The sequence below is a fragment of the Rhinolophus hipposideros genome (genome assembly GCF_964194185.1).
Source record: "Rhinolophus hipposideros genome assembly, chromosome: 25".
NCBI classification, from domain to species: Eukaryota; Metazoa; Chordata; class Mammalia; order Chiroptera; family Rhinolophidae; genus Rhinolophus; species Rhinolophus hipposideros.
Genome location: NC_138071.1, coordinates 18,154,986 through 18,172,189, shown reverse-complemented (window position 1 = coordinate 18,172,189; position 17,204 = coordinate 18,154,986). Strand labels below are relative to the sequence as shown.

At 47.4% G+C, this 17,204-nt stretch overlaps 1 protein-coding gene across 1 annotated transcript; it reads right to left on the bottom strand.

Moving 5' to 3' along the window:
* Positions 1-684: 684 nt before the first annotated feature.
* Positions 685-13,029, bottom strand: STRA8 (stimulated by retinoic acid 8; the record flags this gene model as incomplete). The annotated part of the gene is made up of 8 exons (XM_081038114.1): positions 685-1,042; positions 3,801-3,912; positions 5,854-5,927; positions 8,383-8,671; positions 9,562-9,786; positions 10,960-11,044; positions 11,649-11,724; positions 12,838-13,029. 8 exons carry the CDS (start codon positions 13,027-13,029, stop codon positions 968-970), a joined length of 1,128 nt encoding a protein of 375 aa, XP_080894240.1. The 3' UTR covers positions 685-967.
* Positions 13,030-17,204: the final 4,175 nt, after the last annotated feature.

Below are 17,204 nucleotides of genomic sequence, written 5' to 3'. Positions count from 1 at the left end.
TTTGTGTGTGTGTGTGTATATATATATATATGCAAACACACACAGAGGGAGCATTTCTATAAGGAATGGGTTCCTGTGATTGTGGGGGCTGACAAGTCCAAAATCTGCAGGATATACCCTAGCAGGCTGGGAAAAGCTGTATCTCAAGACTGAGCTCCAAGTGCAATCATTGGCAGAATTCTCTCCTGAGGGAACGTCAATCCTTCGGTCCAGTCAGTCCTTCGCCTGATTGGGCGAGGCCCACCCACATTCTGTAGCGTAATCTGCTTTACCCAAAGTCTACTGATTTAACTGTTAATGTCATCTAAAACATACCTTCATAGGAACCTCTAGAATAATGTTTGACCACATATCGCATCCAGTGTACATGCGCAGGACCATTATACACTCTTTGTCCAGGAGCCTCGCCAGAAAGCGCTCAGAACACTGTGGGATCTGGCTTGGACTCCATTCAGGGGTCTTTATTAATAGAAGAAGCAGGTATAGCTGGTTCTACCCTGATGTCCTGTAACACAGCATTGAGGTCAGCAGTGTTCCTGGGTTCCCAGAACATGCAGGACGCGTGCGTGGGCTCCAGAACTCTCTAGACTCCACGAGAACAACACCCTGAACCCAGAGTGTGCTGAAAGTACCAGTGTCATGGCACCTCCAGGACCTGTCCTCTTCTTGAAAGGCTCATAGCCTAGGCTTCAACTGCACCCAGGACTCCCTGAATAGGAGGACCACAGTGGGAGCAGGTGTGTGCCCGGCCGCTGGCCAGCCCCTTCCACCAAACAACCCGGAAAGACAACACGGAGCCATGCTACTCTGAATACTGTATAATAACCAGAAACTAACACCATCACCATGCTTCTGGGATCGTCCATCCAAAATGTCCCCGAGGCAGAGGCATGCAACCTTGGCTGCCGGCATTCAAAGCTGGAAACTGTCCACCTCTTTCCTGCCCTTCGCTCTCAGCCCATCGGCATTACACATCTTCGTCATCAAAGGTCTCTGTACATCTCAGCATTATTATCTCATCGTCCATGGGGACGTCCGCTTCCTGCAAAACACAGGGTGGAAGAGGATTACAGTTTCCTTTAAGGATTCCTGGCCCCAGATGGAAGAGGACGCCCCGCTCCCTCAGTCTCTACCCCACAGCTCTTCAGCTGCATCTCCATCTCCAGCTTCCGGCCAGGACGTAAGGTCAATGGTGGGAAGCTTTCGTTTCACTCTGGGACCTCCAGGAAGGCTTTTCCTGGATACAGCAGAACTGGCTTCTTCCCTACCGTGGGAACCTCCAGGATCCCATAAGAGAGATGGGAACTCTTAAAGCTTTATCCAAATGCCCATCACTAGAGGATGGTGAACTGTACCATAAGGCCCCCACCGATGGAATATCGTGCAGCTGTTTCCGAGAAAGGAATGCGATCGCTCTCTGTCTGTGGGAGCTACAACTTTGAAAGGGCAAGGTACAAAGCGTGTGCATAGTAGGCTACCTTTTATGCTCGAAAGAATGTATGAGTGTCTGGAGAATACCCTTCCATGGCTGTACAAGAAACTGGTAATGCTAGTTGCCTCTGGGGAAGGGAACATTAGTAGCAGCCAAGGGACATTGGTAGAAGAGAGACTAAGTTTTCTTTGTATATCTTTTGAATTTTAAACCACGTATACGAGGTAGCCATTAGGAGATGATTTTTCAAAGCAGCAGCATATTATGTTTGTTTAGCAAGGGTTTCTCATTCCTTTTAGAGTGACCCCATCCTCTCCAACTCCCATTACCTCTTTTCCTAAAAGTATGTCCTGGGGTTTCTGCTCTTCCTGTCTCTCCCAACCCCAGCAAGAAATGACCCCTGTAGTTTGTTGGCCCTGCTGCTCTGGGGTTGATCCCCTTGGGCCCTGGGAAGCACTCCCAGTCAACCATCTCATGAATGTGGGACCTGGTCCCAAGGGTGATGGCCAGATTGGGGGATGAGTCTATAGACGAAGACTTTCCAGCTCTGAGAAATGGTCCTCATTCTCCATGCTCTTCTGATGGGGGTGGGGTGCCCAGAAAGCCAGTGTATCGGACAGTGGGGGTGGGGTAGTCAAAGGAAAACCACCCATTGTCCTTTGTTCAGGGGGAAGACAACAGCAGAGTGTAGAGGGTACCAGGAGGCCAAGCATCCTGGAAAGAACCACATGCTCAAGTTTCTGTCACACAAAGTGCTTGAATGTTGTTTAGAATGTGCTAGTTCCTTAAGCCCCTGAAAAGGGTGTCAGAGGCCTGTTTCCGCTGCAGATCTGCACAAGCAACAGGCTGTGAGAGGTGTCCTCTGGAATCGGGTGCTGAAGTGTGTGGAACAGTGTCCCCCCAAATTCATGTCCACCTGGAACCTGATTTGGAAACAGGGTCTTTGCAGCTATAACCCGTTAGGGATGTCAAGGTGAACTCATGCTGGATTTCGGGTGGGCCCTGAATCAATGACTGGTGTCCTTATAAGAAGACGAGAGGGACAGAGAGACACAAAGGAGAAGAAGCCTGTTGTGAGGACAGTGGCTGCCACTGGAGTGACGCAGCTATCAGCCAAGGAAAGCTGAGGGCTGCGGGAGCCGCCAGAAGCCAGGAAAAGGCAAGGAGGGATTCTTCCCTAGAGCTTCAGAGCTGGCCTGACCGCCGGCACCTTAGTTTGTCCTCTGGCCTCCAGAACTAGGAGAGAATGCATTTTCTTTGTCTTAAGCCACCGAGTTTGTGGTAATTTGTCACAGCATCCTAGGAAACCTATACAGGTACTGATTAAGTTTCACCCAGCCACCTCCCACAAGGCTGACAGGGAGAGGTAGGTGGGGGAAAGATGGAAATTTCCCGCTTTACACCAGCAGCTATCAAAGCTGGAGGCCTCCTGCATCAGAACCTCTTGGGCAGTTGGTTCAAAATACAGGTTCCTAGGGCCCCATCTCAAAACGCTGAATGAGGACCTCGGGTGCTGGGCCCACAGGAACCTGCCTTTCCAATACGCTCCTAAGGTGATTCAAGTGTGAGCTCCTCTGCTTTGTATGGATACTCCCATCTCTACTTGCCTTTTCTTTTCTGCTCTGTGTGGGGAGAGGAAGCAGGGAAAGAAAAGACTGTCTTGTTACTCCATTCTCAAAGCCCATGAAGGATTAGTGGGAAAGGGGCCAAATTATTCCTCAGCCTATTGAAAAGCTGTCCTAATTATTTTTAGACAACATTTTCATGATTACCTCTGACCTTTTAAAATAAACAGTTGTATTGTTGCTAAATTAGTAGAGAAAATCTATGGCTATGAATGTGAAAGAGCCTGGCCTCTTGGGGACTCAGGCAAACCCTCCTCTTTCCATGGAAGCTTCCGAAATGAATCTCCTAACCAAGACCCCCACGACTTATGTCATTGAAAGCTGCACAATCAGCTTTTTGGAAGCAGAAATTCATATCCTTCCAGTGCTGACAGCAAATATTACCCCATGGTCTCAGAAGATGAGGAAACAACTCAGCCTCTTGGAAAGGTGTCAAGGAGTGACATAATATTTTGGAATGCCTGAAAACAGCCGGCCCTGGGACCTGGTGCTACTTCAAGGTCTGTCCTGAGGGCATCCCTCTGTCTCTTTCCTCAGTTTCCCTGATGTCTTCCATTGCACAGGATGCATTAGGCTGACGTCGACCATCCATGGAGCATGCCAGAGAGAATGCAAGAACAGCTCCTGCCAATGGCCCCTTGTGGCGTGACCCAAGTGAGGTCCAGCTGGGGCTCCCCTCAAGAGCCCTTTCTGGATCCTAAGGGAGGCAAGTGGAGGTCCCCTTGTGCTCTGCTTGGTCTTACCTCTTTTACCTCGGTGTTAACACAGCAAAGACCTTTAAAGAAGTCGATGATTTGCATATAGAGCTGAAACTTCTCCTCTGGTTTCTCTGGGTTGCAGCTGGCAAACATGGAACTGACAATAGCAAAAAAGAAGAAACAGCAAATGTTTAGAATCCTCATCTTTTACCTCTGTTTGGACTCCCTAAAGTTTTTGGTTACAGTGTGAACCACGGCCTTTTAAACACCCAGTTGGATTCCTGGACAGCTGGGAGCCCTTCTTGGAAGGTCTGCATTGCCTCAGCTCCAAGGTCACGGCTGGAATCCGCTGCGGAAGTGAGACTACATGGAGACTGATTGGATTTTGTGTCCTACCGTGTTTCCCCGAAAATAAGACTTAGCCGGACCATCAACTCTAATGTGTCTTTTGGAGCAAAAATTAATATGAAACTCGGTCTTATTGTAGTATAATGTAAGAATGGGTCTATAATATAATTAATATAACATAACATAATATAATATAATATAATATAATATAATATAATATAATATAATATAATATAATATAATATAAATATAATACCCGGTCTTATATTAATTTTTGCTCCAAAAGACACATTAGAGTTGATGTTCCGGTTAGGTCTTATTTTCGGAGAAGCAGGGTAATTCAGTTACTTGAGCTGTGGCTGCTGAAACAAGCAAGTGAGATTTCCTTTCTCCTTCAGTGTCAAGCTCTACAGCAATGCCCCACGGTTCTGGTCCCACCTGTGGGCACATCATGCGCTTGAGTTCTGTCCCTTGAGATGCCTCCATCCAGTAGGTCTAACATGGATCAGGAGCCCTGACGCAGAGAGAAAGCCCATTTCACAGACTCCTTTTCCAGTGCCTTCCTGGGACAAGGAGAGAAGCCCAACAACCAGGGCCATAGAGCAAAGAAGCTGTGAGTCACACAGGGACAGCTGGTGTTTTGAGCTCATGTGCCCTAGAATGAGGTCCCCCAGTCAGCTTAAGAACCCTCTGGCAGCAAGCAGCCCCTGCCTTTTCTCAGGAAAGTAGAAAAAAGAATTTTTTAATTGGTTGTTTTTTTTGTTCCACTAGCAGGGTAAGCAGTTCCAAATACTGCTTGGCAAGTACACTTTGGCAAGTTCTCAGTAAAGTTGTTTTCACAGAGGATCTGCCTCCAGCCAGTTTCGGGAAGAATCACACAGCTGAGAAGAGCCCGAGTCGCCACCTAAAATCATGGTGGAGATTTGGGACAAGTGTGTTTAGGCCAGGGTGGAGCAGGAGGACTAGTACTGACGCCTCCTTTGCCAGCAGGTGGCCAGGGTACCAGGGCCAGGTATCTGAACAGCCTGTGCCTTTAGACTGCAAGACCACAGCTTTCCACAGTAGCAAGGGAATTTCAGTCCTGACCTAGCTCTCTCTGAGAAAACATCCCAGCCATACAGATTTAGTGAAGCTGCTCCTTGTTTTCAAATCTCCCCAGATCTGGTTTTGTGTCCTCTCATTCCAGGGGCCAGCCATCCCCTCTGGCCCTCCTCTCACATCCATTGCCACCAGCCCTGTGAAAAGCAGCTCCCCCCTCCCCCGCAGCTTGCACAGCTCAGAGATTCTCTCGAGCTCAGGGCACAGGGCCCATTTCCATGTTGGCCCAGATTCTCTGCGCCCTGGAGGCCCCTGCCCACCTCTCAGACCAGACTGACTGCTGGAGCCTGCCTGAAGCGACCTCACCCTGGGAGAACAGTGCAACGTGAAACCTGACGTTGATAACCTGTTGGGTCTCAGCCTTGGGCCGGGATAGAAGAATTTTCTACTCTGAAGAAGCCCCAACAGTATCATCCCCAGGCCAATGGCACAATCCTAGGACCAGCCCACTTGGAATCAGAAAAAAGTGGCCCTCTGAGAACTTCCACTGAATCACACACCCCTCTGCGGGGCTGCAGGGCAGAGGCTCCTAAACATCCCAGCAGGGGTACACACACTGATATGCATACACACACTCACACATACACACACACGCATACACACACATGCACACGCACATGCCTGCACACACCGTCTCACACCCCTTCCTCACCTGGGGCTAGATGTACTTGGAGCCTCACTTTTGTCCAGGAAACTGGCCACATCAAAGGCATCTTCGAAAAGGAGCTGAAAGAAGGCACAGAGCTTCATTGTGTCAGAAATAACTCTGCTGTTTGATGCTTGCTCTGTGCTGCGGGGGGAGAGATGAGTAGGAAGAATCTCTCTCTTTACCCCTTATCCCTGAGGGTGTGCCTGTTAAAGCTGGACCTGATCCCAGGGTCTCTGCGCTGTAACCTTCCCAGGGGGTGAATTTTAAGCTCTTGTTCCCCCCGAACAAACTGCCAACCCCAGAGATGGCAGAGAGGATAAGGAAACACTGAGGTCTGTGGGATCCTCTTTCTAAAGAAGGCAGAGCTCAGGCGTGAGGCGCAACAGCCACAGCCGAGCCTCAGTTTCCTGTGGAAAAGGGCTCCTCTACACCTCCCGAAGTGGAGTGACAATTGGAGCCCAGGATTGGCCATCTAGCAGTTTTGTGCCAGCGCAGCTGAATACAGAGGTCAAGCGGGCTCTGAAGTTAGGCTGCAGGAGGGTTGACGTCCAGTCCCATCACTCACTAAACTGTGTGACCTCCGGCAAGTGACTTAATCTCTCGAATTCTCCTCTATAAAGCAGAATCACAACAGTGCCTACTTATAGAGTTGTTACAAGGATTAAATAAGAAGATATATGTGAAGCACCTGGCCCATAATAGTGGTTCAAACGTGTTAGCTATTATTGAATATTAACTGCTTCATAAAAGAAATACATGTTCATCGTGCACATTTTGGAAAATCGAAACAGAAAAAGAAAATACAAATCCCCGAGAAACAATCCTACCTGGAGGGGTCCATTATTGACATATTGATCTACTTCCCTCCATCCTTTCCCCAGGCATGTCATATCACATATTCCCAATTGTGCAATCTTGCCACTTAGACAGGTTTGGGCTCTATTTTCCCTTAATTTGTTGAAGAATATTAAATATTCCGCGGGTATATGACGTACACTTAGGATTGTCAGATTTACCAAATAAAAATACGGGATGCGTCGTTCAATTTGAATTTTAGATACAATATTGCATGGGGACATTCTTACATTAGAAATGTAAGTGGGCATGCTGTGCTTTATTTGGCACCCCGTTCACACAGGCCGTCCCCCTGGGAAGAGGAGAGGAAGTTCTCTGGCCCTGAGTTGTGTCTGCCTTTCCTGTCATCTTACAATTTGCTTCCCCTCAGCTGATCCCTTAAGACTCTGGCTGTGTGGATGGCCCCCCTCCTGGTTTCCTGGACATTTTCTGGTGTCCTTTTTGATGTCCCTTTGGTCATCTCAAACAGGATCTGCAAAGGGGTCACTGAAAGGTCTGAGCTCCCGTGTCCATCAGCCCAGAAGCCCATCGTCTCCGTGTTCCTCCCTGGAAGGCCTGAGACAGGGACCCAGGACGTAAATTCCTGCCCTCAACCAATCTGCCCACCAAATTTGCAGGCCACACACTGTCTTCACTGAGCAAACCCTTGTGCAAGCCAGCCTGGGAGGGGCACGGCCAGGCTTTGTGGCCCTTCGGGAGCGCCCAGCACATGTATGGGGCCTCTCCTCTCAGAACTGAGAGGGCATACCTCCTGGGCACACCTGACCCTGAGTCCAGCGGCTGTTCCACAATAGAACCTCTCCAGATGGACCAGGAGCTACAGAAGTTTCACTGCAACTAATTTAGAAGCCACAGCAGGAATAACTGTGGCTCTGTCCCTACCTTGGGCATAACTGCTCTCTGTTCTGCTCACCTTGTCACCCAGCCCTGGGTTGGCCCAAGCTAACTTCATCAAGTGGTAGCAATGCTCATGGGGATGGGAACTGACCTCCTCTCAGGGATTGGGCCTGATTGGTCCAAATGTAATTCTATCTCGATTATGCCCGTCATTGATTGGCTCAGTAATCTGGCAATCTGGCCAATGAGAGAGGGTTTGGTGGAAATTTCTGAAAAAGTTCTTCCTTGGCCCTTAAGAAACAGCCATAGGAAATCTTTCTCTCTCTTACCTGATGTGGAGAAGGAGGAATGACAACTCAATTGCTACCAGCTGCCATTCCACAGTCCACAGGTGCAGGGAAGGTGGGGAGCAGAGAAAAGGTGAGAAACCAGCCGTAAGATGAAGTGGAGCAGAGAGAAGGAAAGAACCGAGTCCATGTGACATCAGCAAGACACTAACCAGAAGCCTGCCCTGCCTCGGACCTCCCAGGGTGAGTAGTACATTTCTTCAGGGCTTAATGAGCCAGTAACTTGCAGCCAAAAGAATCCTAACTGATACAACATTCTACGTAAGCCTTCTCTTCTATAATCCCCATGGAAAGGCCAGGAAACTAATAGGAGAAAATGAAATGCTCTTCTCTGGTCGTGATTATGTCAAGAAAATCAGACACTGACTGTGTGGGCCAGAATCCAAATAGCATCTCAAACTTGCTAAATGACTCCCTGATGTCTCCAAGCCTGGAGTGATAAAGTTGTTCCCACATACCCCTCTACCCCACCCCACCCACAGGGTCTGCTCACCTCCTCTGGGGTGGAGAGGAGTGAGCAGCTGGCCCCTTGGCTATCGATTCCACTGTCCTTAATGCTGCCCTCGGCACTGGCTGGGTCCTGACAGGCCCCTGCGGTGAGGCCCGGGAGGCCGCTGTGCTTCTGTGCCCAGGCCTGCAGGAGGTTGGCCTTCAACTCCTCAGACAAGTTCTGCCACAGGTGGGAGATGGCCGCAGAGACGATGGGGAGTGTCACCTCCTGAGAGGACACGATCCCGTTCCCGACCAGAAGGTCCATTGTGTGCTTATAAAAGTTGAGATACCTGGAACAGAAATGACACTATCTCCCAGACATGAAGCTAGTGGCCGAAGCTCCCTCCCTAAGCCATTTCCTCAGGATGCCGTGTGTGGGGTGGTCTATGCCACACAGGGCAGGCCACAGCTCTGTGCGTACCGGGCACTCAGCCTTACTAGTCTCTGTGTGCCCCTGACCCTTGTGGAGCAGAAGCTATCTTGGGAGTCATGGATGACAGATCAGTGCTTTAAGGTCCTTCCCCAAACCCCCACCCACCGTCCCAGGGCCTCCTGGGAAGCTCTCTGTCCAATAGAAAAGAGGATGAGAGGCATGGCTGGCTCAGCTCTCACCCCACAGGAAAACTGCTTAAAATTCCAAGCTCGTGAAGTGCAGGCATGATTTGACACCTGCTTTAATTGGAGGCCTGAAAGTCAGGCTCAGCTGTGGAGTGGGCCTCCTTTTACTGAGCCAACACTCCAGAAGTCAACGTGACAGCCAAGGGGCTTGAGTCTGTGGAGGGGCATTGAGTGGCAGTGGGAGTCTGGGTGAGCCATTCGTCATCTTTCTATAAGACCTGTAATGCTGCCAAAAACAGACTTGTGGGGTGTGTGTGTGTGGGGGGGGTCTTTACCCTCATAATCCCCATCAATCACCCTGCCCAAAGGCACTCCAAATAAACACCCAGTCTAAGTAAATACACTGGATGTGCTCTGCAAATGTGGCCTGGAGACCATTTCTTTAGCCCTTCTGCCAGCCTCATCCCCAAGCCCGTCCTGTAGGGAAATTCTGGAGCTTCCATGACTCAGGGCCTGGCCTGAGAGCACCCCGAGGCTGCAGCATGTCCCCACTGGAGCCTCTGTCCCCTTCTCCACGGGAGCTCCAGCCACGCACGAAACCACCTGTCTCGGCTATTCCCACCGTTCAAATTCCATGAGGTCTGGTGACAATGTGACTGCGGAGTGCAGGAGCTCCACGTTTTCCTTCTCCTCCTGCTCCTCCTCCTCATCCTGCTCCTCTTCCTCGTCTTCATGGTCTTCCTCCTCCTCCTCTTCCTCCTCTTCTTCCTCCTCAGCATTGTCCCCGGCTGCCTTGATGGAGCACCAGCTGCCACAGCCTTTCTGACAAACCTTATGTGAGACCAGGCTGGGGAGAAAACAGGAACAACACAACTACAGAGTCATGTCCCTTGTGAACATGGACACAAACATTTTTAATATAATTTTAATACACACACAACACACATGAAAAAAAGGGTGGAAAGGTTGTGAACTTAATTGTCTGATGTGTGTGTGGGAGTGTGTGTGTTCCCAAAGAACCTACAAACACATGACTATAGCTAAGAAGGGAGTTCAGCAAGGTTGCAGAATACGATACACAAAAATCAATAGTATTTCTATGTACGAGCAATTTTTAAAATGGAAATTTTAAAAATTACTATTTACAATAGCACCAAACACATGAAATACGAGGTGTTCAACAAAAGCTCAATCTATAAAAGAAAAAAAAATGATTAAGTTGGACTTCATCAGAAGTTTGAAATTCTGCTCTTCAAAGACACATTTGAGAAAAGGAAACAAAGTCGATGCAATTTGGAAAACCAGGACTTGTCCCCAGAATCTCTTCATACCCATAGGAATAATCCCCAAAGTTTCGTGTTGAGTTAAAAAGCAAACGAGCCAGAAGAAAACATGGGAGGATTCATTTCTTCTTTTTAAAAAAATCTCAGAGCAGAGGAAGCCTAGGTATTCACCCAAACTCAGGTACCATAACAGATTGACAGATTCGACTTCATTTTTGCATGGCCACAACAAAAACCAAAAACATCAAAAGCAAAATAATCAATGACCAAGGCTAAAATTGTTTGCAAGTTAGGTACTAAACAGAGAGCTAATTTTTCGTTATACATAAAGAGCTTCTACAGGTAAATGAGAAAAAGATACCAACCCAAGAGGAAAATGGGCAAAGAATATGCAAACTTAACAACAACAACAAGACCTAGAAGGATATGCTTTGAAATCAGCATTGGTTTTCCTTGAGAAGTGAAACGCTTTGTATTTCTATTTTCTTGTTTGGGCTTTTTCTGTATTTTTGACATGTTCTGTACTAAGCATGGATTTTTATAATCCCCCCCAAAATCCAATGCATGTTATTAGATTAAAATAGAAAAGAATCCTTTCCAGCACAAGAGAATTCTAAATGGGTGGGCAGCACCACTTCGTCTGTTCTGCATTTTGGAGGGGGCAGGGCGCTGCTGTGACACAGCGGAACAGGAAACGCCTAGCATATGCCACTCTCCTGGTTGCTGGGGGGTCTTACCTGGGCTTTCTGGAGTGCATGCTGGTATATTCTTCCCTGACCTCCGCTAAGCTGTTCGCATTCCCATCCTCCAGGTTAAAGGATTCTGTTGAGAGTTGAAGGAAAAGGTGACAAAGGGGAAAGTCGGGTCTTTGTCGAGAGTCTCCCCTGGCCCTTCCAAGAAGCCCACCCCAGTTTAGTGTTAGGGAGTCGAGAGCCCAGTTGCACCCCTCTTTCTAGATGTGAGAAGAGCTCTAGATGCGGGGGGAAGGCTTCTTGGACTGGCCCATTTCAATCAAGACATTGAAAGTATCCCTTTCAGAGTTCAGCTTCCGTCAGTTCATTAAATTATATTCCACCCGCAGCCAACTCTCCCAAAGTGAGTGCAGCAGGGGAGTCAGGTTCTGACAAACACTGATCTACTTCTTCTCTGGCCCGTCAAGGTGAGATCAGGTGTCCTTCGACAGCACCAGACTGGATCTCATCATGCTCACACAGCCTGATGACTTCTGTCTGTCCTGCGGGCCTGCGGGGACTGACAATAGGCTGTGAAGCTCATCAGACCCCTGGCCCAAACACAGTGCCTGGCACACAGCAGGCTCTCAGTAACTATTCATTCACTTGGTTTAGCCCAATCTTTCTGTTTTCAATAGAAAACCAACAAGCCTTTCCCTGGGAGGGAGGTGGGGGTAGCACGTAGGACCTATTACCTTTCACCTTCAGCAGATTATCCAAAGTTTGTTCCAGTTCCTGAATATGGTTCTTCGCTTTATTCAAAACCTGCCACTGAGGATAGAGATAGGCGATGCTGAAAAAGTGGCCTCCTGCTGCAGAGACTGGTTTTATGGGCACAGGAACCCCTTCCCCGGTCTGAGGCCACATTCCTTCAGCTGCAGAGTCACAGTCCTTGACATTGTTGATAAAGAACGTAGGCGGTTTGTTCTGATGTGCAGAAGGTATGATGGGAATGGTTCCATCCTGAAAATGGTTCTCACCAAAATACCCAAGTGCTCAGAAACAATTAAGCTGCGTGCAGCAAACTATTAGGGCTGCAAAAACATCAAACAGCTATATACCCTACTTGAAGGTGGAATAAATGGTCACTGAGAGGCAGTCTGAATGAATGTCAGCCTCAGGCTGGCACAAGACCCCAAACTAACTTCTGCTCAGTTGTCACAATGTACAACTGGCTGGTTAATATTAAAAGTGCTATTCTAACAACATTTTTCACTTGCTAAATGCATACACTCCAGTTGATTTAAAAAAACTTAAATGTCAACTTGAACTCTGAATTTCTTATTCTGCAAGACTAGAATCACAAGCGTTTCCTCCCTCCCTTCTTTCCTTCCTTCTTTTCTTCCTCCCTCCCTCCCTTCCTCTCCATATGTAATATTACTAAAGTCAAAATGACAACTGTAAGATTATTCAAAAATGAGAAGTGCTAAATAATGTTTATTGCGCTGACCACTGACATATATTCATCAGGCATGCATGTATAAGGGGCACAGCTGTGTGCCAAGCCTGGGGACGAAGAGTAGAGAAAACAGCCCCTGCTTGCAAGGTGCTGACCTTCTAACAGGGAAGACAAACATGGAAACAACCACTCTTAACACAAGCTAAAATTCAGTAAGCGCTAAAAAGGGGTAGAAGCTAAGGGTTGTGGAAACTCATGGGAGGAGGGACTGATTCCAGCTGGAAGGATGGACAAGCCTCCTGGAGCCCAGCAGCGAGCAGAGTGAGACAAGCAGCACACATGAGCTGTCCACAGGTAATCGCTGACCCACCCAGGCCCCAGCCCTCAGAGGTCCGTGGGGGTGGCAGCTCCAGGCCAGTCCCCAGTTTGCTCCACAGTCCCTCCACATGGGGAAACTTTTCCTCCCCACACTCAGGTCCCCATACCTTTGAGGCTGTGAGTTCAGACTGGGAGTAGACGGTTTCCCTGAGGTTGCTGAAGAGCCCCGCCAGTGTGGCTCGGTGGCGGGCCTGGGACAGGCGTCTGCGGGCTACTCGGGGCTCTAGCTCCTGCAGCTGTGCCAGGGGCCGGGATGTGGCTCTGTCACGGGGGTTGCTTCCTTCTCCAGAGGTCGCCATTATAAGCTGCAATGTAATATTATGCTTTCTTTTGTCCCTAAACAATAAAGATACACTATTAAGGAAAAAAAGGAAGGCAGATTGAAACAACAAGAAAAGGGGTACCACTCCCAAGTGAAAGGTCCCAAACCAATGAATAACATCAATAACAGATACACCATTAACAACAGATTACACAAAATCTGTTATTTAAACTCAATTCCTAAAAACACAAGCTGCTCATAGTTAACTTACAGGTGAAGGGCTCTGCTGGTTTCCCCTAGGAAGTTTCCAGAACATTACAGGTACTCACCAGACACTTGTTAAGTGACTGCTGTGGCCAAAGAAAGCAAGCCATATACTGAGATCTTATTCTTTACAGTCTGTTAAAAGCTGAACAGGTCGGTGTCTCACCCTTTGAGAACTTTCCTACCACAAGAAATGCACCCCACTTTGATGTGGGTAGTGGTTACACAGGGGCATAGACATGAAAAAAATCCATCAAGGTGTATTTTTTAGATTCATGAACTGCAATATATATATATATATATATATATATATATATATATATATATATATATATATATACACACAGACATATATATCTCAAAGAGAATGCACTCTTCCACCTAAGAAAGCGAAAAGTCACATGATGACGAGAATTAGAAGTGGCTTTGCCTTGTCCTACTTCTAGTGGGTTCTGAAGATGATTCTTATGTTGTACTTTTCTAACTTCTTTATCTGTATAAAGAAGGTGAAAAAGTCTCTAAATAGATTATAGTTTAAACATTTCCACCTCTATAGGGTCATTGTCATGATTCTCTGACTATCTGGAACAAGGGCAAGCAGCGTAAGCACTCATATTCTGACAGCAGCAGGGCACGGAACACACAGCAGTATGGGAAGCTGCATCTTAAGGAATTCTGGGGACTGAAGCACCATGGACAAATGTTTACTGGGCACTTTCTCTGTACCAAGCTCATTCATTCTGCAGGAAACCGGGACCAAAAATAATACAGGCATTTCAGAACTGCCATAGCGCTGACAAATTTTCCCTTTTAAAAACTTCTTACGGCCTGTTCATCAGATCAGCTTGCTAAACATAACCTTTAGTCTAACACAGTTAGAAGACTGCTTCCTTGATGCATTCTCCTAAAAAGGCATTTTGTGGACATTCATACTGTCATATTTTTATTAATTCTCATCTATAAAGCAAAGCATACTTTCATTACCAAATATTTTCCCATTAAAACACGACTTCATACTCGCTTAAAGCTGACATTTTTAAAACTCCCTAGACTAAATTAAAAAAAATAATAATAATAAGATGCAGAGAAACTTTCAGTCATTTTTCAGCATACTCCACAAAACGTTCGAGTGTGATTCATTCTCATTAGCAAACCCTAGGCGAACGCATACAACGTGCTGGATGATGTTTCGCAAGCCACAGGACGCTTGCTTTGATCCCTTGTGCTTATCAGATCACGTAAAAAAAACCCCAACTTATTCTCAGAAATATGTAGGCCGTCGCGATGACATACACAAATGCTCACATTAAAGTCTGGTTTGGTTGCACCGTCTTGAATCAATTCGCATGTACATCAACACCTACCTACATGGCCAAGGGCCGTTTAGTCAGTACTCACAGTCAGAGGGATGGGCACCGTGCACACGACGGACGTCCCCACTCCCCGGACACACTGAAGGCCAACTGAAGCCCTGACAGTAGCGATAGCGGTGATGGCGATGGCAGTAGTGACAGGCCTCGACCCCGGTCAGCCAGAGTGGGGATCTTGGCTTCTGACCGAGATAAAGAAAGACCTAGCACCTCGGCACAGAGGCAGGGACCAATCACGGCGTGTTACTGGCCCCCACAGCCAATAGAGACGCACGGTGACGGGCCAATGAGGGTGTGGGCCGTGGAAGAAACAATGTGACTTGGAGTCTGAGAGATACAAAAAGTGGAGGAGAGCAGAGGGAGGGGCGAGGCTGACCTTCTCACCTTGCTGGGTGGTTACTCCTTTTCAAGTGGACCCGGAGTGGGACAGGGAGGTGACATTTGTGTCATCTCAGTGCTCCCCATGGCCTGTATGTGCCCACACAAGACTAAATGGATGTCCTCCAACTGGTTCCATTCACTTGCCATTGAGCCCTGGTTTTATCAAACCGGGTTATGCCACCTTATAGGGTTACCCCGAGGCTTAGAGGAGACACCTCGAATAAAGGGTTCAGGGCACAAGGCCATGGGTCTCAGAACAAACGATGAAAACATGTAGATGTCACGGAAATTGAGAGACACATAAAATCAAGGTCAGCGGGATGGTGTTTTTAATAAGGGAAGAAGAAATGGGAATGGGGAGTAAGAGGGGTTGCTGGAAGAGACCTTTAAAAGCTCTGGTTAAAATAAAAAGAAAAGAGAAAAAGTGTTCACTCTTTGGGGCAGGAGGAAGCAGGTATTCTTCCAGTTTAGGGAAAAAAACTAATTTCTCCCTAAATGTAAAATACACTCTTGTGTTTAGGTGTCTTTTTGCTTGAATCCCTGCACCCCTAAATATGTTATGATGGTCACGATCCCATTACATCAGTTTTACACTAGGAATAGCAGCCAGGCTAGGTGTCTCTTTGCTGTTCCTGTCAAGCTACTTCTCCCTGGGGCATGGATTAGACAGGATCTGTTATGGCTGAAGTAGCATGGGCTTAGGGGTGACTGCATTTGGATTCTAATCCAGGATCCACCTCGCAATGACCCTGACGACTATAAATGAGCCCAACCTGTAGCATGCTAATAGCGTACCTGGCATGCAGTTGGCACTCCTGAAATTCAACTTCAGATTTTGGTGGAACGTTAAATTAAATGATGTGTTATGTATAAAAAAAACTGTCACATAGAAAGTATGCAGTAAGTTCTCCTCTCCCTTTTAAGGTAAATGTAAAATGATCATTTCACTCCAAAATTTTGCCTCGGTCAAGGCCCTGTTCCTTTTGGCTCTCAGGCAGAACTTTGACCCAGGGTCTCTGAGAGCCTGGGGAACCATTTGTTCCCTCCCACTTCTTGGTTTCTTCTCCCCACTCCAGGTTTCTCTCCATGGCCCTGCTCCTTGCCTCCCATCATCAGCCCCACTGCAACATTGCTGGGACCCCCATAGAAATAGGGGGCATTCAGGAGCCATACCTTTGCACCAAGAGGACATACAGAGGTTCAGAAATAGACCTGGCCAGGCTTTCATCTAGTCACCTACCCCACCTCTCAACTACCACACCTAGCCATCTCATTGGGGAGCAGATCTGTACCTAGAGGAAATCCAGTCTTGGGGTGGGATGTTAATAAGAGGCTTCTTTAACTGCAGCAGCCTGATTTCTTTATTTAAAATAAAGAACTTTTGTCTACTTCAGTCAAACTTTTCCACAGCTAGGGGGCAGAAGGCTCTGCTCATGAACTTTCTGGAGAACTTGAAACCTTCTGGTGTCCTCTCACCAGCTTTGGATACAATCAAAGTTCTCCCTGGCAACATCTAAACACTCACCATCACCTTCTGACCTGGACCTCTCCCTCCCAAGAGAACAGATCCTGCCCTGAAATACCCACCTTGTAGTAACATAGGTCCTGCTGTGAAATACACCCCCAAAAGTAACATAGATCCTGCCCTGAAATACTTCCTCATAGTAACAGAGATTCAGTCCTGAAATATCCCCATATCTTAACAGAGATCCTGCCCTCAAAATCCCCCTCATAGTAACAGAGATACTCTCCTGAAATACTCTACAGAGTATCATAGATCCCATCCTAAAATACCACCGAGTAGCACAGATACTACTCTAAAATACTCCTCTCATGGTAACAGATCCTGTCCTGAAATAGCCACCTCGCAGTAATAGAATTCTATGCTGCAACACCCACTCGTAGTAACAGAGATCCTGCCCAGTAATAAGCCCTCATAGTAACAGAGATCCTGCCCTGAAATACCTACCCCCATGGTAACAGAGATCTTGTTCTGAAATATTCACTCTTCTTAACAGAGATCCTCTCCTGAAATACCCCTCTTTTTAACAGAGATCTTATCCCAAAATACTCTTCACAGTAACAGAGATCCTGCCCTGAAATACCCCCAATAGTAACATAGATTCTCTCCTAAAATACTCCCTGCAGAATAAGAGAGAGCCTGCCCTCTGAAGCTAAATTTCCATACAGTTGAAAG